Below are 21,911 nucleotides of genomic sequence, written 5' to 3'. Positions count from 1 at the left end.
GAGCAAGAACTGGGTTCAAGAGGGGTCACCTAATGGAAGTGTTCTCAGACAGGACATGGTGCTCTGTCAGTCCCCATCAACATGCAAGAGTAGTCTAGGGATGGCTGTCTACTGCTCTTGCTGACAGATTGTAAGTAACACTAATGGGGTAGTGACTGACATAGAAAAGACACTGTTTAACAAGACAGATTCTGTGAAGTTCACCAACCAGTAAGGTGTGGAGCTTAACTAGCAGCTGGGTTTCCAACTGTGCAGTTGCTTGTGAGCAGCAGCCAGGCAACCACCTGTCTTACAGAAAACCTGCCCTGAAGTGGCTGGCCATTTGCCCTTGCACGTGAGGGTGGCAGGCCAGGTTCGTCACACACCCAGCCAGATTTTCCACCCACTTACATAATTAGATCTTCCTGTTTCCATATTACAATGGTATGTTAATCCACCACAGCACAAAGATGGAAGTAGGGTGCAAGCGCTCCACAGGAAGCTCTGCTGCCCAGTGTTTCAGGGATGGCATGAAGGAGTGGTTCAAGGGGGAGAGCACTGCTGTCAGCGGTGGGAGCTATGCAGACGCTGGGCAGAGGGCCCTGGCTCAGCTGGCACCTCGGTGAGCACTGCCCACTGTGCCAAAGCAAGCAGCTTGCCCTCCATGCAGACAATACAGGAATAGAGCCCTAGAAAATAGTTTGTGCACTCATGAATGAGGAAAAAGTAGTTTTCCATAAAAAACGTTTTGTAAGCTGCAGAAGAGCCAGCAGTGTGCCCAGGTGACCAAGGCAGCCAACAGCATCCTGGCTCTAGTGTGACAACCTGGAGCAGGGCAGGGGTTTAGATTGGGCATTAGAAAAAATTCCTTCCCTGAAAGGGTTGTCAGGCCCCAGAACAGACTGTCCAGGGCAGTGCTGAACTCACCCTTCCTGAAGGGGTTCAAAAGCCGCATAGATGCGGTGCTGAGGGCCATGGTTTAGTGGTGACCCGGCAGTGCTGGTTAATGGTTGGCCTGGACGCTCTTAACTGTCATTTCGCAACTCTCTGATGAGAAGCGTCGCCTGCAAGATAAGCAGAGGATCTCTCTCCTGACTCGTGTGCTGCCGAACACTGCTCTGTAGGCCCCAGTGAGCCTCCAGCACCTACCTGTCCCACTCGAATCCGAGCCCAGAACGCATTGACCTTGCACAGCGATTGAGAACGTCCTCCAGCCGCGCCTGCGCGCCGCTTGCCCTCACTAAAAATGGATGCCCTGGGGCCCCCCCTTCCCCCCGACCACGTGAGGCGCCACCGAGAGGCGCTTCCGCCCGCTCTGGTCACGTGAGGCGCGGCCCCCGGCCCGGCAGCCCCTACGGGAGCTGCATGGGGACACGGCGGCCGGTTTTTGCGTCTCACCTGAGGAGCGGGGCCGGAGCGCGTCGCGCCTCTTAACGCCCGCGGCTGCCCGCGCCGGGGTCATAACGAGGCAGGAGCGGAGCGGCCCGGCTAGGGTAGGGCTCGCCGGCTGCCTTCCCGTCACTTTGGGTGAGTACGAGCTGCCTGGGCCTGGCGGCTACGTCTCCCGATTGTACTGGGCTTGGCCTGGCCGTGGGGCGACCCGGTGAGGGAACGGGACTGGGAGAAGATAGGGTGGCGGAGAGGGAACGGTGACAGCCGTTCATCCCCACAGCCTGGGGCCCCTTCTCAACTTGGCACACCCCCCGTTCAACCTGACACCACCTCCCCATCCCTCCGAGCCGGAGCCCCTCCGAGCCTGAGCCTCTCCCTTCAACCTGAGCTGCCCCACCATCCTCCCCGCCCCGTCCCCAGCCTGTGTTGTCTTCCCCCGGTGCTGTCTCGTGTTGTCGTCCCTGCTGTGGTACAGGGATTCCCCACCCGCTCTCTTTGCTCTGTTTAACGCTCTTACTGCTGTTACAACGCCATAAATTCTGGGGCGTTTCAGAGAAGTCCTTGTCGGACTTGGTCCTAAAGTATGCAGTATTTTTTCTGTTAAAAAAAGAAAAGAGTGTTTTGCCTTAAAATTTCCTACAGCATTGTGTACGTGCAGCAGGTATTGTGTTATTCCTGTCATCCTGGTAGTAAGGACAGGGATGATGTGTTTTACAATTCATCTACATACCCGTCCCGTGCAGAGCGGCTTTCAACATTCACACCTTGCTCTCCTCTCCCTCAAGTCGTTCCCTTAGTGCTTCATTACCTCATAGCCTCTGCTCCCAAATGCTTCAGCAAAAGATGTTCTGACAGTTTCAGGACTCTTTGGGTCCTATAATAAGTCTCCTTAAGTTCTCCTCTTCCCCTTTTACCTGTTAGAGGATCCGCAGGCACTGGCTGAAGCAGCTGTTGGTAGTGGATGTCAACATGAACAGACTAGCTGTAAAATGTCCCCAGCAGGAACACACAGTAACACAGCTGGAGAAGTCACAGTCAGCTCAGTGTAGGCTGGAGAACCTGCTCTGCTCTTTGTTCTGGCATATCTTTGCTATTATCAGGGCTTAGCTTCAGCCAGCTCAGGTTAACTGGGCCATCTGCCCTGTGCTCAGCAAGGTATGGCCAGTGCCTGGTTATTGCCAGAATGATGAGAAAAAGTGATCCTTTAGAGCTGTATACCTTGCTTTCTCCTCAGATCTTCTGCTGATGCTGTTACTTAGGGGGGGGGGGGAAGGAGATACCCTCTGTCTTTCTGAGCATGTACAATTCAGCTTTCTCAGCTTCTCTGGATCCTCTCATCCCTTTCTCTCATTAAATACCACTGATGCTCATTAGTAGTTCAGCTGTTCTCTGTCATCTATTTATCCTGGCTTTGTGTCTGTATCTTTATTGTCTCATCGTTCCCAGATTGCTATTTTTATTCCTCTTTAGAGCTACTCAGTTCTGTAAATATCAATACCAAAGTTCTCCTTCTCCCTGATTTATTATTAATGTCTTCTGTAAAATGCTTTGTGTAACAAGACCGTTGCAGAAAACACAACTTTGATTTCTGCTCTCTTGCAATAGTTGGGGCTTGCTAACAAGCTCTGTTTTTAGTTCTCCACGTCTGAAATCTCCCTGTTTCTTGTTTTCCTGTTCCCTTGTAGGAGGGGGTAAAAATTGCAGTCACTTTGACAGCAAATACAACTCTCAGTGACACAAAGTAGATGAAAAGTAGTTAAGAGTAGGAAACGTTGAGGCATTGTATCTGCAGGTCCTTGGCAAGTACAGCTAAACCCACACAGTGCTGTTTAGTCTATGAATAATTTATGAAGTGACTGTTACAATGCTGCCTTTTCTCTGCACGTGTTTCATCTGACAGATGGAAAGCAGCTGTCGCACAGAAGCCATGCCCAAGTCTGGGGAAGCTGGGGTACAAACCCTGCTGCCGTGTAGTGGACATTTAAAAGTTAGAGCCGTAGAGGTATTGCGAAATTAGAACGTCACCGAGCAGTGACACTCCTTTTGTCAAGCCTCATAAGCAGTATCTCACCTGTAAGTTCCTGGTAAAATTCAGTCTCTCTATTGACATTCTGATTTTTGCTCCTGTTGGTTTGGAAGGGCTTTACTGGTCGTAAGCTGTGTTTGGACATGAAAGGGCCTTTGGTCAAGTGGAGACGTCAGGAGGCTGTGTCCTGTACTTGTGTCCCTATCTGATCTGGCCAGTGCCTTGCAAGAGGGACAACACTAGTTTGCAAAGCCTAAGGGCAGGAGCAAAGCAAATAAAACCAGTCTTGAGTTCTGAAGTGACAGAGCTGCTCGAGCACCTCTTGGACTCCTATCAAGTGCTTGTTTCTGATGGAATGGGTTTTTCCTGTTCCTTTCACTTGAGGCATACAAGCAGCAAGAAGTAGTACAGGTGGATTAAACCCACATCACTTCCAGTATTGCCTTTAGAACCATTTTTCAAGTCCTCATAGAACAGTGACCAGCATGCCTTTGCCCTGACCCCCAGTTCCCCTGCTGTGAAACTTTAATGAGACTTTTTCATTTGATCTCTGGTGAGAGGAAGTCCTGAAAATAACACCGAGGATCCCAGAGTGTCTTGCCTAGTGGATCACATCTTGACTGTACTGAACATGTGCGTTTAATGTAGTGTTACACAGTCCAGACCCTTCCATCTGCTTCTGTCTGAAGGTTACTGCTAGTTTGGGGTTTTGTTGATGGGAGTATTGGTTCTGGTGGAGGAGGAATGGCTTGGGGTCCATCTCACCTGCCCCATGGATGGTCTGCACTGAGGTGTTCTGATAACAGAGTTCTGCCTGTTCAGCTTCTGAGTGCACACAACCAGCAGCAGGCACAGCCTTGCTGCCAAAAATAGTAAAGGAATGCAGCTGCAATTACAGTGGCAAAGCCTGCCTTTTGCCAGGAGAGATTTCTTCAGTTAGGGAATTACTCAAGCAACACCACTAAAGATTTCTGGCTAGAGTAAGCTCTGCTTCCCATAGGCAGATATGCCAGGAAAACGGTATTTACATAATACATGTTTATTTGCATCTCAGTCTGAGCCCCCAGCAAGCTCCACTAACCACTGCCCAGATGAACAGCCTCTCTCATCTGTTCCTATTCCTTTTCTAGCTCCTAATTTCCATCAGCAGCCCCTTTACAGCCCACCTTCAAGTGCTGCTCTAGGATACTTGTTGTCTAACTATCAGCCAAACCTAAACCCCTTATTATTTTGGTCTTTGTCTTCCATAGCACTGCCAGCAGTTATCATTCAGTAAGTTTGTCACCTCCACCTTTCTGGGCAACTCTGCCCCCTGCTGCTTCGTATGAAATTCCCTTCCTTTTCCAGGAAAGCGTGTGTTTGAAGTATTGGCAGAGCCTTCTCAGTGTAACTAAAAGTCTTGTTTTCTCTCTGACCACCTCATACCTCTTCTGCAAAGTAAGATTTTAACTGACAGAGAAGTTCACAGAACCGCTTGTGCAGGGAACGGGTTAGGAACACGTGGGGTTTTCAGGGTGGTCTGAGAGGCCCTTGATGAGGAACTTTGTCCTTGTAACATGAAGTGAGGTCTGACCGAGTGACAGGAAGCGGAGGGCTGCTGCCCAAGTTGAGCCTTTTCTGTCCCTCCCCTACTTCACCGTGCAGCTTTGTCAGACTTCATGCACTTTGTGTAAAACCAGCACAGATCAACAGTTCAGATTTCTTACCAGTCCTGAATGGGCTTCCTGCCAATCCTCCTGATTCTTTTTGGTTTCTTTGTTTGTTTGGGTTTCCTTTTCTGCCAGCCAGGGCAGAAATAGTGTGTGATGTGCAGAATGTCTGTTCTTCTGTCACAGCTCCATGTGTGGACCCTCAGTGTGGCTTTGAGCATTGCCTGCAGCATCGCTCTGTTCTTCTGTCATTGCCCTCGTGCCTGTGCTTGCCGTGACTGTTACTGTATAACTTGTGTCTCTCAGTAAGTCAGTTGGGTTGGGATCATCCATGGCTTGTCTAGTAACCAGATCAAAGAATTTCCTTGACACACCTTCCACTGGTTTCCCGTGTTGCTGTTACAGCTGCTGGCTTTCCTTTGGCAGAATGAGCGGGGCTGCGTTCCCGTCGCCGGCTGCCGAGATGGCCGAGATGAACCGCCTGCAGTACGAGATGGAGTACACCGAGGGCATCAGCCAGCGCATGAGGGTCCCAGAGAAACTCAAAGTAGCTCCTCCAAACGCTGACCTGGATAAGGGTGTCCAGGAAGGATTGCCAAATGCCAGTGTGACTATGCAGGTTCCTGAGCGGATTGTAGTGGCAGGTGCGTCTGCGTTGCAGTAGGAGAGAAACAGTTCCCCAAGTTGGTGGTTGGACAAAATTACATATTGGTAGATTTTTAAGAGGAAAAAGCTATAAAACCCTTTTTCACTTTCAAACCATTGCTGCTTATCAGCTTTGACTTGGGAAGTTCCTTAAACTCTGGAAAGGTTTCTTGGGTAGTTTTGGTATCACTGGTAATGGAGACAGTCAATGGATGAACTACTAACAGAAAGTTTAATTGCTGACTTTTCATCTTACTAAACAATTTCTAGAGGGGGGGGGGAAAACAGGGAAATGTTCATTGATTTTTCTCCTGATTTTTCTTATTTAACTATAAGCTGATGTGTCTGTCACAAGTTTTGAGGGTGTACTATGTATTAACTACGCAAGATGTGTTTGATCCTGAACAGAATGTAATTTATATTAAGGATCTGTCACTACTGGGTGGACTGTAAATGGCCACGGGTTTTGCAGTGGCAGACCTGGATGTGCTGCAGACTGCACCATTTGCAACATGTGTGATGTGTGTGCCATGCTTTGACAGTGACATCTGCACATCCACCTTCAAGAGGACTGTATCTAGAGATGAAAACTGCACTCACTTGCAGTAATAGGTGATGCTACTCAGATTCACTCAAGATCGTTGTTCTCCCAGAGGCTGCTCAAATAAGCATCTATCAATATGGCCTTTATGAGAACTGTAACCATAGTTTTTAACATCCAGATCCTATTAAAGCAAGGTGTACTTCATTATTGGGCAAATAACTTCTGTGCTGTCTTTTTGAGTTTTAGCATTGGCCCTTGGGCCTCAGAACAACTTGCTTTCAACTGACAACTGATGTTCTTGCAGGTAATAGTGAAGACATTCCATTTCCCAGACCATCAGACCTTGACATCCTTCAGTCTACTCCATTCAAACCACTGGCATTGAAAACTCCTCCCCGTGTTATTTCTCTTAGTGATCGACCGCTAGATTTTTTGGACCTAGAAAAACCTCCTCAGCAGACACCTCAGACTGAAGAGGCTAGTACTTATTTTGTTTTTTAACTTGGCTAAGAAGTGAAGTGACCAATGATTTCTCCACTGTGGTGCAGATCTACTCGATGCTAACAGAAGCTGGGAAAGCACAAAATCATCCTGATTAGCACTGTCGTAGTTCTAGTAATGTCTCTGCTGTTCCACGTTTAACTGGCAGATGGCAAGGGGCGTTGTTCCTGCAGGCAAACAAAGTCATCATTAGGACTACTCTAAATACTTTCAAATAAATACCCTCTAGATTGAAGAGAAAGCTGCAAGGTGGTTCTTTTTATTTGCAGGTTGTCAGAAAACAAAAAGAGTCTTTGAACGTATTATAGTTAACCTTTGGAATGTGTGGCCAGATGTTGCCGCACCCTTTAGACAGTCTCAAGCTGTGCAAGGGGAAGTTTAGGCTTGATCTCAGGAAAAAGCTCTTCACAGAAAGAGTGATTGGCCATCGGAATGGGCTGCCCAGGGAGGTGGTGGGGTCAGTGTCCCTGGAGGTGTTTAAGAAAAGACCGGATGAGGCACTTAGTGCCATGGTCTAGTTGATTAGTTAGGGTTGGGTGATCGGTTGGTCTTGATCTTGGAGGTCTCTGCCAACCTGGTTGATTCTGTGATTTACTGAGCTCTTACTGTGAAAACCCCCTTCAAAGAAGGGTGTAACACAGGCCCCCAGGTGGGTGATGGAATTGACATCTTAGCACCTGGAGAAGATTTATGAAGCCACGTAGACTCCTAAAATCCAGCGGAACTGTGTTTTCCTCTGGTGATAGGAAGTAACGTTAAAGAGAATACTGGTTTTTTACCTATTCACAACACTGTTGGTTCGTGGTTTGGCCTCAGATCTCATGGACAGAGCACAACAGGACTGCAGTAAGTTTGGACCTTGCTTTTGTGTACTGGCATCAGATCCTGTTGCTGGGGTTTTTTTTGGTCCTAATCACTGTGAAACCCATGAAAATATGCTGTAGTGTCTGAAGGCAGATCGAACTTAGAGATCCCCTGTGGAAATTACTACATGTTTCTTGGAATTCTCTGCCTTTTATCTCCCTTTTCCTCTCCTTTCACACAGGTTCGCTCAGTGGGGAGACTGAAGAGGGAGCGTTCCATGAGCGAGAACGCCACGCGACAGAACGGCCAGCTGGCCCGCAACGACTCGCTGTGAGTAGAGCAGCAGGGTGCAGGGACACAGCCATGCTTCTGTTAGACATTTCCTCTCTTCCCTAGCTCGTTAGCTGGCTTTTCCAGCTAGCATTTTGTATGTTGTGGGAAGTAAAGAATTTCAGCTATTGGAAGGACAGGATTTTGCTTCATTTCTGTGCTTTTTGTGTAGACAGGTTGACTCGTTTCTGGAGGATTTTCTTGCAGGGGGTGGGTGGGAGTGTTTGTGGCCTTGCCAGCTATCATGACTTGTTACTACAGGAGATTGCCAGCTTCTGAGCTGCTGCAGTACTTTGTTTTAACCCCTGAATTTTCAGGACATTTAATTGTTTCTGCATCAAAATGTTCCTGTTTCTCTCACTCTGAGTATTATAATGATTTTCATTCGCTGAAGGAGAATGGTGGATTTCCACATAATCATTAGAATAAGTGATTTCCCTTAATTATTGGAATCTGTGAGTGTAGATCTTTCATACTTTTTGAGATCAAAATGAAAAGTTGCATTTACAAGTGGAAATGGCATCTGTTGTTACCATCTGAGGTAGCAGTTCTCTTGGTCTGCATATTTTAATTAGCTATGATAGTCTTACTTTGAGTGGCAGCATCTTTCCACCTGGCAGTAACTGGTTTTGCAGTGTCACCATTAAAACTCTTATATAAAAGATTCCCTTTACCTTTTGGGTAATCCTTTCCCTTTTCTAAAGGGTCCTTTCCCTTTTCCTTTCCCTAAGGGTCCTTTCCCTTTCCCTTTTCTAAAGGATCTTAGGTTTAAGACCTAAAAGATGGGATTCATCTGTCTCAATGAAGACTGTGCAACACTGTTACTGAATCACCATAAACCTGATTTTCAGTAACTAGAGGAAAATAAGGGCATGAACTACTTAGGGTCTGTCTATTTTTAGTCTGAAATAGATCAAGTGGCTTATGTCCTAGAAATGTCTGTTTCCTTCTGTTTACAGCAGGGACACTAGGAGGTACTCTGTGTAATACAGACCTGTCTGTTACTTATGTTTCCACCAGTTTTGGACAATGTACTCTGATGCCTGCTCCAGATATTACAATTCTCCTCTTCCTCCAGATCTTCATGGAAATAACTGTTGCATAGCTTCTTCTTAATCAGACTTTGGATCATTAAGTTTAGGGATGGCAGATGTCTAGGTTCTCAGGCCTGTCAAGTCACATATATGAACTGAGCTGACAAAACTGGATTTCCATCTTTTAAGCCTCTTATTAGCTTCTTGACTCTAAAGTTTCTTGAATCTGAAACCCCCAAATCTGTAAAGCTCACCCCTGTGCTTTGCTGTTTCTCAGGGACAGAATATAGAATTACTGTTTGTAAATACTCTGAATATTATTTGCAGTCAGTTTGTAAGTCCACTGCCAGTCCTTCAGAGGCTTAGCAATACACTGCACACCGCGAGTCCTGTACACTTAGAAAGGATGCGATCAGTGAACGTGTGATTGGCAGCTTGGGTGACTCAGTTTAATGTTTACAAAGGCCCAGAAATTGACACATCTGGAGATGAATTTTCCTCTCTTGATGCCCATGTTAGTACCTGCATAATTGTCTGTCATCAAACTTTTGATGCTAAGCAGTTTCCATGTAGACTGTCTTTTAGGAAAATGCCATAAACTTCAGATTGATTCAGGAGCTCTTCTCTTCTGTTGGTATGAAAAAATCCAGCTAGCTGGCTGCCCTGGAGCCTGCTGCCTCTGTGCTCTCCATTGCCCATGTCATTCTTCACTGCACATCCCACACTTGCTGACCTGCAGATAACCCACTCTTGTAGAATTTCATTCATCTGTCCTTCCAAGCACTTTCTTATGACAGAGGTTTATGCTCTGCCTAAAATGGCAGTCATCTGCTTTGAGATCATTGAGGTTCCTAGAAACTGCTTCTTTTCTGTTGTAATTGCTGCTTCTGACTTCAGTCTGATCCAAAAAGATCACGCTGGACGTGCAGTGATACTAGCAGTGATGCCGGCTCAGACATTCCTCCCTCATCCAGGTTTTGCAAGTCTTTAAGTGTAGAATGTGAATCTGCCCCTGGGTGACTCTCAAGAGACTGTTCTGTCAGCTCAGATTACACCACTGTCATGTTGTATAGCTCACACAAATGCAGGGAAGCCAAGCCCTTTGTATGTGGTGAAAAAGGTATCTCTGGACTCGCATTTCCTCACTATTTAGGCCCTCAGGACATAGACTGTAAACTGTTAAAAAATAAATACATTGTAAGTTTCACAGAGTACATCTGGTTGGAAGAGACCTCCAAGATCATCCAGTCCAACCTTTGACACAGCACTAAAGGGTCAACACTAAACCAAATTCCTAAGCACAAGGTCCCCACGCTGCTTAGAGACCTCGAGAGATGGTGACTCCACCTCTGCCCTGGGCAAACCATTCCAATGTTTGAGACCCTTTCCATGAAGAAATAGTTCCTAATATCCAGCCTGAACCTCCCCTGCTGCAGCTTGAAACTGTTTCCTCTAGTCCTGTCACTTGATACCAAGGAGAAGAGGCTGCCTCCTCCTCGCTCCAGCTTCGCTTCAGGTAGCCACAGAGAGCATGCAAATATAAATCACAAGTACAAATAAAAGTGACAGCTACTGAAGTGGTAGCTACTTAAGAGAAGCTGCCCATGTGGAAGTGTTATTGTATGGCTGAAAATAGGCAACAAAAGCAAGCACCTGCTTGGTGTGAATTCTGCTAGCTCAGATGGTGCTGAATGTCACCTAAACCTGCTTCCATTAGAGCTTCATTGCTAATTTGGTGCATGTCTTTTGAGTTTAGCTTCCTTGTTTATAAATTAGACCATTTAGGTCAATAAATGTATTCCTGGACTTAAGTATGGTTTTCTACAGGAATTAAATATATTCTTTTCAATGCTTATTTCTCTTACATCTTGATTCAACTTCCCAATAGACAGGTTAGTCCACTCTGATGCTGTGATGAGAGCTCCATTGAAGAAGCACAGGGAGCACTGCTTTTTAATCCTTTCTTTTCTCAATAGGACTATAACACTTAAGCTTTAATTTAGGACACTGATGTCCTTCTTGGACAAGATATTCAGACGTAGTGTGCAAAATTCCAGTGCTTGACCTACAAAAAGTACAAAATGAAATGTTCTGGAATAGACTGTGAGAATGAAATGCAAAAGTTGGCTGGGGTCCCTCTCACAGTGTTCTCTACATGGTACAAATAGTTGTTAGTTTTCTATTGTCTCTGTTCTTGTCATCCAGCTGCACACAGAGTCTGAGGATTTATCAGGAGTTGGGCTTCACTAAAGACATTAATGGTCAAAAAAACCTGAGACTGACAAACAGGCACCTTCTACAGTAACAATGTCTAGCAGTAATGACAGCTCTCTGCATTGTAATCCCTCTGCTTACAAGAATGCTTACTTAAGAGATTACAATTATTATTCAAGGTGGCACAGATCAGATACTGTCCCAAGAAATAAAATGCCACGGTTCAAGTCACCTCTTTCGACTCAAGATTGCACGTAAGCCTAAATGTTACCTGGTATATGAAAATCAGCAGTGTGTTTAATCATCCATGTCTCTGCAATACTAATTTGCTGACTAAGCATCTGTAGTTTAGAATAGAAAACTGGAAACAGCCTTTGCTGCACTGAACATCTGGTTTCTAATTGTGCTTCAGGGTTTCTCAAACTTGGCCAAATCATTTCCCCCTGTAAAGAGCAGAGGGAAAAACACCTGATGGCAAAGGAAAGGGACAGCTTCAACTAAGAGCTGATTTGTAAAGAAAAAGTGGCATTTCAAAATAGCTTTAGTGTGCTTGTTTCTTCTTTGGCTGGTTCTGAATAGCTGGAGAAACAGCTTTTTGTTGGCCACTGCCAGGCAATTCTGAGTGCAAGGATTCCAATTCTGCATAGGAAGCCAACAAGCCATCGAGAGCACATGGAAAACAGGACAGCATTTAATGTTTGGGTTTTTTCTGCTCCAGTGTTTCCCTTAGAAAATGGAATCTCTCTGGAAAATTCACTTTCACAGTTTGAGAAATTCTGGGGTTTGTGCCAGTCTGGGGAAAAGGTGATGGGTGTGCACATCTTTAATGAGAATACAGTCTGTCTGCCTGGCTGAGTTTAAAGCAACCTTAATCTGTTAAAAGTTAAATCTGTTTACCTCTCCTCTGATACCTTCTGAACTGGAAGAGAAATATCTGAAGTAAACCATGTGTAAATCACAAATGCTTTGGGGAGGTTTAGGAGACTTCACTGCTAAGCTAAAAACTCTGTCTAGAGTAGAATGTTACTGTGCTCTTTCACAGTCATTTCTGTAATTCCATGTTTGTTTTGGTTCCAAACACTGGAACTGACTGACATTTCTTGCAGTTGCCTTTAAACTTTGTTCGTGTGCTCATCAAAATATGGTCCTGATTTTTAGTCACAGCTCAAGGAAAAATTTTGCTTGAAGAGGCTGTCTGTGAGATTCTCCTTACTGAAAAAGGCTCATGTTCTGAGAAGAAATTCTGTAGGAGTTGTTCATGTCAATGCTTGCAAAAAGCCCTTAGTCATTGATGTCAGTGAGGCTTGAATACTGACTTCAACAGGTACAGCATACTGACTTCAACAGGTACAGCATACTGACTTCAACAGGTACAGCATACTGACTTCAACAGGTGCAGACCTAGCTGGACAAGGACCTTCTGAAACTAACTTTTTAACAGATCTAAAGTGTGTGCTTGGTTTATTACTTATATTTGTTTCTGAAGAACATGTATAAACGTTGTTCCTGATCCCTGTGTGACTAGAACTTGGGAGTGTTGCCTCAGAGTGGTGGGAGAAGGGTAAACCAAAAGCAAGCAATGAGCATTTTGGAATGGGGGTCTAGCTGCAAAGCTCTTTTTTTTTAATTCCAAATCTGACTGTAGTATTTCTCTCTCCATTTACTGTGCTTGTACAAACAGTGTGACACCATCACTGCAACAGGCTCGTGTCTGTCCTCCCAATATGTCACCTGAAGACGGGATTAATCTTTACTCTGCTCGTGGCATTTTGTCGTTTATCCAGTCTTCCACTCGTAGGGCTTACCAGCAGGTCTTGGATGTGCTGGATGAAAACCGCAGGTGATTGGTTGTCACTGACTCTGCCAGCTTCTGCTGATTGTTTTTTGCTTTGGTTTGGTTTTTTGTTTGGTTGGTTTGGGGTTTTGGTTTTTTTTTTTTCCTCCTTTTTCTTCCTTTTGTTTTTTTTTAGCGGAGTTCGGTTTCTGCTTACAAAATTCTGAGATGAAATGGTTTGCTTTTGCTTTCCTTTTGCTTTCACTCTTCATAAGCAATTTAATTGTCCAAAATTCACATTTCAAAATGCTTCAGTCAAATATAGTGTTGTTTTGGTTTACTTTCCAACAAGAATCAAAATGGGAAGCGTTGGTCTGTGACTGTCAGTTTTCTGCCATTAATCCTTCCCCCTGAGCCTGCAGATTTGTTAGCCTTGTCTTCTGCTTCCTGTTGGTGAGTGATGGTGCAAATCAATAAGATTGGGTTGATGGTGTCCTGGGGTAAAACAGACATTAAGAAACAAAGTACAACATCGTGCTAGGCATTGTAGACACTGCCTTTGATAACATGGCAAGACCTGAGGATGTTCCAGTTTGTACTGGGAATAGTTATCTCTGGATGATAGGGGACTGATGGTGACCATGCTGCTGGATGCTGACAGGAAGAAAGGCAATGTGTACAGAGAGGCTGGCTGCTCCTCTGCTAATGCTGGCTCTGTTTTTATGGATGAGCTGGTACTTTGAGTGACAGTGAGCCAAAACCAGTCTAGTGGCAGTCACCATGTAGTATTTCCATTCTTTTCTGTGGAGTTTGGTCCACTTGGACTGTTTGGATGTGGCACTTCAAAGAACAGCATGTTTAACACTACAGACACATTGAGGAAGAGTAATAATAGCAAGGTTAATGTACCAAAAGCAATTTCCATGTCAATAGCATGCTAGCTAGAGGTTCAGGTATGAATTGCACACAGTCTCCAGTGTAGAGCTAGCCAAAACCTCACCAAGAGGTCCAGTTAGAGGACATGACCAGCAAGAACATCAGAAGGAGAACTGATCCCTCCTGCAGCTCATCAGCGTGGCCTGTGCTAGGAAGTTCGTTGAAACTTGTCATCTGTCTCTGATTGCTGACAGCCCAGCATCACTCTCAGTATTTTGTAGTGTGGGTAAATGATTTGCTTTCCAGTTGTCTGGTAACAAAAGTTGACTATCAAGCCAATCTTATTGTGAATGTCTGTGTGTTTGCCATCACTTCCCAACCTGGCACCACCTGTAGCCCACCATGTTTGCTGACCTAACAGTACATGGATGTCCACACTAACATCCCTGAAGCGTAGGGAGCTCCAGTCTCACTGGCCTTTGTTTTTAAAGACAGCAATACCTTTTTTCTCTTGTTAGTATTAAAAGTTAGATGGAATTACAAGTTCATTTTGTTTTACAAAATTAAAGCTCTTCATAAAGAGGAATTGTGGGATCTATGAGTAACAGCACTTGGGAATACTGTGCCAAGAGTCCTTGTTGAAGCAGAGCCTGAAATCCCAGCCCTTTCCCCAGTCTGCAGTGGAGCTGACAGGTTCATTCCTGGCTGCCATTAGGCATGTCCTTGACCATGTTTTCTTGGATTCTGGCAGGGACACACACATGCAGACATACACCTTCAACTTGCTTCAGCTGCCATAAAATTCCTAGGGTTCTGGACACTTCAAAAGCTGCACCACTCTTCCTGCTTTGGGTTAATTTTTTGAGGTGTTCTTACTCATCTTCCTGGAAGAAATGGAAAACCTGTTTCCAGACACCCCTCAGCAAGTAGGTGCAAAAATACTGAACCCTTCAATGAGGTGCAAGTGCATTCCTTGTGGCTGGGCGTTTAGACAGCCACCGTTACTCCACAGCTGGCGCAGGAATGTGAACTTTGGATGATCCACTTGCATGGTTGCAAAATATTGCTGACTGTAAATTGCTCCAAATCTGCACTTCCTTCTTTTGCTCTGTGTAATGTGCTCTCTATCTCAAAACCTTCTCTACTCTAGCATTGTATGCTTAATACTGGATGAGGGCTTTTAAAATGAACAATGTCCTACTATCTGTTGCTGTAAATATTTGTACCTTGGTTCATGGCTTGCTTTTTTCTTGTTTTGTTTATTTTGATCTCAAATATTTTCCTGTCTACTAAAACTGCTAACAGCAGGTGCTGATTTGCTGCTGCAGGTAATGAATTATGCCTCGTTTAGCCAGCACTGCTTGCACATTAGGTTATGTAATGGACAACACTTTATGGTCACTGTTGACACTCTCTGTTTACTCTTGCATTTCCTTCAGCTTGGACAAGAGCAATAGGTCAGTTTTTGTTTTCCTAGTTCTAACCACTTCTCTGTTCCTATTTCTGTTGAGCAACTACAGGGGCTGTATCTAGTGTCTTGGAAGTGCTGATCTTTTTTGGTCTAGGCAACAAAAAACCCAAACAAAACCCCCCAAACTTGGCATTTAAGGAGACTTAAATGATGTCTTGAATGCAGGAAAAAAGGCTGTTTCACATCTGAACAGAGCTGCATTGAAATCTCTGTTACCTGAACTTCATCTCTTGAGTCAGTTCCTTTTTAGGTAGGAAAAGAAAAAAGGAACTGTATTACTAGTTCCTTTCTCCAGCACAGCCCTTTCTAAAAAGCCACCACCCTTCTTAAACATCAAACTTCACCCACACCATCATATCCTGAGGTGTTAGGAGATTACTTTTTGTATTGAGCAAGTGAGTGATAATTTCCATGGTAGAATTAAAACAGGATGTGAGTACAGGCTGTCAAAGAGGGCTACACATGACTTCAGACTGGCAGAAGATTGGGATAAAGCAGTCAAGAAAATTAAATGTATCTGAAAAGTGAAGGAGCCTGGGAAAAGCAGCAATCTGTTGCTTTATTGATGTGACCAGGTAAAGCATGGAAACAAGTTTCATCCAGTCACTGGTTCCTCAATGCACCAGTCCTTTCTATGCTGTAGAAGCTGAGCTTCTTACCCAGGTAACATCCAGAACCTGCCTGTAAAGTCCTAGAGTCCCTTCCTACAGCCCTTCTCAGGTTTCCAGAGGGGTCTTAAAGTAGACATGGGGTGCTCATAGCTGCTGCTTCTGCTTGACAAAGAGCACATGCTGACCTCAGGCCCCTGTGCACATGCACAGACTCAACAGAAGCCAACCCAGGTACCTAGGCTGTCCACACAAAGCGGTTTTCCTCCCCAGACTACGTGTCTGATTGCATTACCACTGTGATTGCATGCTGCACTCTTGCAGAAGACAGACCAGACTCAATCGGTCTCTGTTTTATTGCCTGTTATTAAGTTGTATTACTGCACATTCCCTTCATGTTTCAGGCTGCCACTGTATTTGCAGTGAAATAATGAAGTGTTGAGTATTCCTGCCCTCCAGTTAAGGCTGCTTCTGATCACCAGTTAATGTTTGGGATGGAATTGACAGAAGTAGCCAGGAAATTGAAATTTTAATGTGCTTTTGCTTAGTCTTTTTAAAGGCAACCATGTGTCTAACAGCCTGACTCTATCATACTTGTGCATTCTGTATTTACCAAAAAACTTGCTGCAGACTTTTGAGGTAAGCTGATCTCAGTTGTGAGGCCACTGTGATCTATGTCATGATTTTTTTGTTACTGCTGATTAAAAAAACCCACAACAACAAAACCACACCACAAAAGCCAAAACCAAACAAGTAAGTAAAAAGTATGGGAGAGGCAGGGGAATGGCTGGTGATCCTTTTGGGTCCACCTGTAAAGAAATAAAACGTGAAATGCAAACAAAAGGAAGAAATCACATGCAGCCTGGCTGTGCTGGGAAGAAGGATTGACTTTAAGGGCTTCAAGTCAGGCTCCTGATCCGCACAGATCCGGGTGCTCTGGTTTTGTTACCTGGTGTAGTTCTTGGTTGCCACTAGGTCTGTGTCTCTCCTTGGGAAGAGCAGTGTGAGTCAGCACTGAGTAGTTCTACTGGATCCTGATCTTTTTAATGAAACTAGTAGCTGTGATATTTTTGCATGGCTCTTCCTTATTTTCAGCCATCCCACAGTGTTCTCCCAGCCACCCCAGTACCAAGCCTCTGCCTCCTACATGTACCTGCTTGAAAGATCTTCACACCTATATAGCTTGGAGTGTAGGGTTAAATGCACCGACACAGGTACCTCTTGTTGCCATTGGGAGCACGGATGGAACTGCAAGGGTTCATGCTCTTGAACAGTTTGTTACACATCATGGATGTGTAACACTGATGTCTCATTGCCAGAAGCACTGAAAACACACAGTACTGGTTCTAGCAGGAGATACTGCTGGTATCCACATGACCTGGGACACAGGAACTCCTTATTCCAAAGTTAATACACATCATATAGTTGCAGCAACTCCAAAAGCTCTACTTCTCCTTCCTCTCTGCCTAGAAGGAAAAGAAAGAGCAACACTTACAGGGATGTTCACACTACCTGCTTGAAACGTAGTCACTTCTTCCTGGAGAGATCTCCTCCTCTTCAGACTATGGATGGTCCTTAGGTTGCTGGCCCAGGGTTTCTGAGTTACAGTGGCTTAGATGAATAAAGAGAAGACAAATCTGTCTTTTCCCTGGAGGGAGGAGAGAATGGTTAAAAATACTTCTGGAAGTATTCATAGATACATTTTGGGTTTTTTCCCCATTGTTGTGAGGTTTGGAGTTTTAGGGAGATTATTCTTTTTTTTTACCTGAATTTTCTAGTGGTTATTTTGTGAGGTGGTTAACCTCTGCCCAAAGCAATGTTCCAACTATTTGTCTTCCATAAATGAAGGTGTTTAATCCACAATTTGCCTACATGTTTCAGCTGCATAAACATTCAGTGTTCAAGTGCTGGCAGTTGAAGGAGAGAACTATGAAAGTGCAAATTACAATAGAGTAACTATATATTATATTGTATGCAAACATTATACAAGTGGCAGTGTTTTGATGTTCCTTTGTTCTCTGTGGCTTACCTCTTCTCTCTGTTTGTCATTTCCTGTTTCTGTCTTGTGCTTCCTACCTCCAAACCCGGCTGTAGGCCAGTGTTACGTGGTGGGTCAGCTGCTACCACTTCCTCTAACCCTCATCATGACAACACCAGGTAAAGAGTGGTTTTTTGTTAGTCATGATCCACTAAATTAGATTCTAAAACTCACACTTCTGCTTCCCTCCTTCTAGTGGCCTTATTTTCAAACACAGTGCTCATTTCTATCCTCCCTCTCAGCTCCTGAGATATTTCAAGACTTATTCCTTGCTTAACCAAGTCACCTGCAAAGACCTCACTTGTCTGACAGACACAGTATGCTGCAAAATTCTGACTCCACGTGTGAGGAGAGCTCCTAAATTACATTAGCAATACTCTTAAAATATGTTCTGTTTAGTAGTGAGATGCATGGGTTTATTACTAGAAAATGTGGCCTTGCATCACCATATTTTTCCAGGTGTTCTCAGTGGTTGTTAGTTGTAGCTGAGTGTCTTTTCACTGCCTGTATACCGGCAGACTTGACATGATTTCAGTGGAGCTGATCAAGACTGATACACAGTCTCACGGTCAGGATGAAAGGTAAAACGTAGTCCTTCCCCCATCTGTTGCTCCCATTTGCCAGTGCACTCTTGAGTGTTGATTAAAATAGCTGTTGCATTTGTGCTGAAGCAGACAGGATTCAGGCAGGTGATTCTTCTTCTCTATCAGAAGAATTCACCTCTTGTAACAGCTGAAGAGATTCTCTCAAGGGGTTTCTTGCTGGTACACTCCTTGATTTAATTCCTGGAATGGCTTGGAAGTTGGCAGAGCAGCAGTGGCACACTCTGACTTGATATTAAATGAGTGTGCCCAGCTCTCTGAAATGGTGGGCCTCTGCTGGGAAACCAGGAGATGGGGAAGGACAACAGTGCTGTGGAGCTGATGGCATTATCCTATTTAATACTTTTTTTAGCATCTACTACAAAGAAGAAAATGGCTGCAGAAGAAAACCCTTCTCAGAAATGTCTTTGGTTTTCAGATGACCTGTAGTACTGAGGAAGACTGGATTATTATTTCTTAAATGTTTAATTTGTGTCTGCAAAGCTTTGGGCTATTTTTTTTAATAGCAGAAACATTCAATTTGGTTTATAATTAACTTTATAACTGAGTTAGCACTGCGAGCTTCACAGCGCTGAGGAAGTAAAAGCCCAGCGGTTTCAGTCCTTCTGATACTGCCCAAACCGAACAAACTACAAGCAGTAAATAGCATAAATTACAGTTAAGTGGATGTTTGGACTCTCCTTAGAATAAAAAAATCAACAATAGCCTTAATGAGAATCTTTTTCCAACAAAAGGGATTGCCAGAACTTTGTGGGTTATGTCCCATACTGTGGGTTTAAAGCAGCAATGACTGTGGGCAGGCATTGCTTACTGACTGTTCCTTTACTAGAAGTTGTTTCATGCTGCTCTCGCCTGGAAAAGGCTTTCCCCTCCCTGCATACCTTTCAACTCCAAACCACAGAGCAAATGTTGTTAACTGCCTCTGTTTTAGTGTCACTCGAGGATCTCATTATTTCTATGTCCAGACTAATGCAACTTTCATCTAGAAAAGGCAATTCTTATTTAGAAACAATATATTCTATAGTACAAGGAAACTTCTGTTGAGCTGTCTGTTGGGGGTAGGAATCCTGCCTGAGCTGAGAACATGCTGTAGAAGTGATGAAGAACTGGCAGCACAGAAGCAGTGTCAGCACTTGAGTGCGTTCTGCAGGCTTCAGAGTTCTACTTGTATTCACCTCAGAAAAGCTGACCACTAAGGGTCATTAAATGCTAAACATCCTTGTAGGTGTATTTTGTTGTGTTCTGTTCCCTAAGCTGTTTGCAGCAGTTGTTCATATGCTTGAATGGAAAGTGAGGGTTTGATACAGGAAGTGAGAAAGTCAGGTGGAGGTTGCAGCATCAGGGACTGCTTTTACCTGTTAGTTGTTGGAAAAGAATCTCCTTAAGGGGTCTTCATACTCTGTGTAGATTTTCTGCCACTTCCCAACTGGTGATAATTGTGCCATAAATACTTGACTTGAGTTAGAATAATGCTTCCTCTGAATCACTGCATTGAGAGAACTGAGAGGTACTCAGAGAACTAACTTTCTAATGCACACAGAGTTCAGCAAGCAGTGACTTATTTGCAAGGTTCTCTGCCTAAAATACTGAGATTAATGATCCCAGTACTGTTAATGTTGCTAGGTGTCCTTTGAGATGCTGAGTAGGTACCAAATGCAAGACACCTGAGGCTTTCCCTGACTCCCTTTAGTTATTTGTAATCTGTTGCCAATTTGGCCTTTTAGCTCAGGCAATTTTCAGGTTTCATTAAACAGCTAAATATCTGGAACAGTCTTTTGAGGGACCAAATGACAGCAAGAAGTCTGTCTACATGGAAAATCTTCTGCAGTACTTAAATGTGTAGAGCAATAAACCAGATTCAGTCAAGCACTTGCCCACTTAATATGTGTTAGTGCTCAATTCAGTTAAACAGACAACTGATGAAACAGGCAACTCTCTAAAAGCGAGGCAAACAGGTTGTAATTCTTTCCATCACCACCAAAAAGTGCATCTACCAGAATGTTGATAGAATGTGGTACTTGCTGGTCTTGGTGTGGAGAAGACAGCTAAGCCATCTCCCTTGTTCGATAGATATGGTCTTTCCAACCTGGATACAACGCTGGAGGGAACACCAGATGACATGACAGTTGTAGATGCTGCTTCCTTACGACGACAGGTATGTAAAGCAGGGCTGCTGCTAGCATCAAGAAACAGCTCTAGTGGTAAAATGGGGGAAGAGGATTTCCTTGGGGCTGCAGAGGTGTCCACAATGGGTGTGGTGAGGGACTGATCCTCTCTGCACCCCTGCTGGATTTATCCTCGTGTGTCCTGGACTACTCTGGAAATCCAGAGAGTTGACTCATTTCTGCACTTGCTTGTTAGGGGACAGCAGGGTCTGATTGCTGGCAATGGACAACAGCCCAATTTAAGTGCTTAAAATCCATCTGCCTGAGATACCTATTTTATTTGTATTTTGTCTTATTTCACTCTTCAGAGGCTTCTGGAGTCTGGCAATTCTCAACACAGTCTTAAAAGCCTCTGTTTGTTTTTAGATAATCAAACTTAATCGCCGTCTGCAGCTTCTGGAAGAAGAAAACAAAGAGCGTGCTAAAAGGGAAATGGTCATGTATTCCATCACCGTGGCTTTCTGGCTGCTCAACAGCTGGCTCTGGTTTCGGCGCTAGGCACCACTCTGGAGAAGATTTCCTCCATTCTCCCGAGTTCCTCCTTTCTGTTTCTGAATTGTATGCTGTTTTATAATTCATACACTGGGAACTGCCACCACCGAGGAAGGCTGCAGCAGGGGGAGACCCTGTGCTCAGTCAAACCCCGTTCAGTAGGTTCGCATCGCCAGCACTCGCAGTGTCCTCCTTTGCATGCTTTCAGTGTCAGTGCGGCTCGGCCGACGCCACGGCGGCTTCACGCAGCGTGAGGACTGTGGCCCACAGGAATAACCACTGGGACATTTTGTGGTGTTGGGATGAGAAATGGACAGAATGGGCTTGGTAAAAGTGTAAAAGCCGAAGGAAATAAAGTGTAGATTTTATTGTTCTGTTGTTAGATGCAATTAAGCGTGACCGCAGGAGTTATCCTTTACTCTGAGTAGTTTGAGGCGTGCCATGTCTGAGGGGTGTGTTCTGTTTCATGAGTGTGTTCCTTCTTTAAGTACATGTCCAAGTCATAATAAAAGGAATTCTTTGCTAACATGCAGCTTGTATTACACACCTCTGGGCATTTTGGTTGTTTTGTTTTTAGCTTTAATTTTGCAGGTGTTTTTCTATAAAACACGTTTTTAAGCAAGTCAGTCTGTGAGTGGTGAAAAGAGTCTGAGGTACCAGGTACTGATGCTGTGTATTTAATAAAACTGTAAAAAAAACCAGAAAAAAACCAAGCCATTGTTTAATATTGGTTTAAGAAAAGCTGAGTGTTCATCCAAGCTGTCAGT

At 44.4% G+C, this 21,911-nt stretch overlaps 1 protein-coding gene across 2 annotated transcripts; it reads left to right on the top strand.

The window, feature by feature from the left end:
• The first annotated feature begins 1,340 nt into the window (after window positions 1–1,340).
• MFF (mitochondrial fission factor) lies at window positions 1,341–21,187 on the top strand. 2 transcript variants are annotated; one of them, XM_054175580.1, is made up of 9 exons: window positions 1,341–1,506; window positions 5,473–5,690; window positions 6,540–6,712; window positions 7,782–7,870; window positions 11,298–11,372; window positions 12,800–12,958; window positions 17,942–18,004; window positions 20,558–20,642; window positions 21,019–21,187. In XM_054175580.1, the coding sequence occupies exons 2-9, from the start codon at window positions 5,474–5,476 to the stop codon at window positions 21,148–21,150; spliced, it is 993 nt and encodes a 330-aa protein (XP_054031555.1). In that variant the 5' UTR covers window positions 1,341–1,506; window position 5,473; the 3' UTR covers window positions 21,151–21,187. The 2 variants fall into 2 exon arrangements, with proteins under 2 accessions (XP_054031555.1, XP_009894605.1); XM_009896303.2 differs by lacking the exons at window positions 1,341–1,506; window positions 11,298–11,372; window positions 12,800–12,958; window positions 17,942–18,004.
• Window positions 21,188–21,911: the final 724 nt, after the last annotated feature.

This window comes from Dryobates pubescens, chromosome 32, assembly GCF_014839835.1.
Source record: "Dryobates pubescens isolate bDryPub1 chromosome 32, bDryPub1.pri, whole genome shotgun sequence".
NCBI lineage: Eukaryota > Metazoa > Chordata > Aves > Piciformes > Picidae > Dryobates > Dryobates pubescens.
This window is presented reverse-complemented; position numbering and strand designations above follow the sequence as displayed.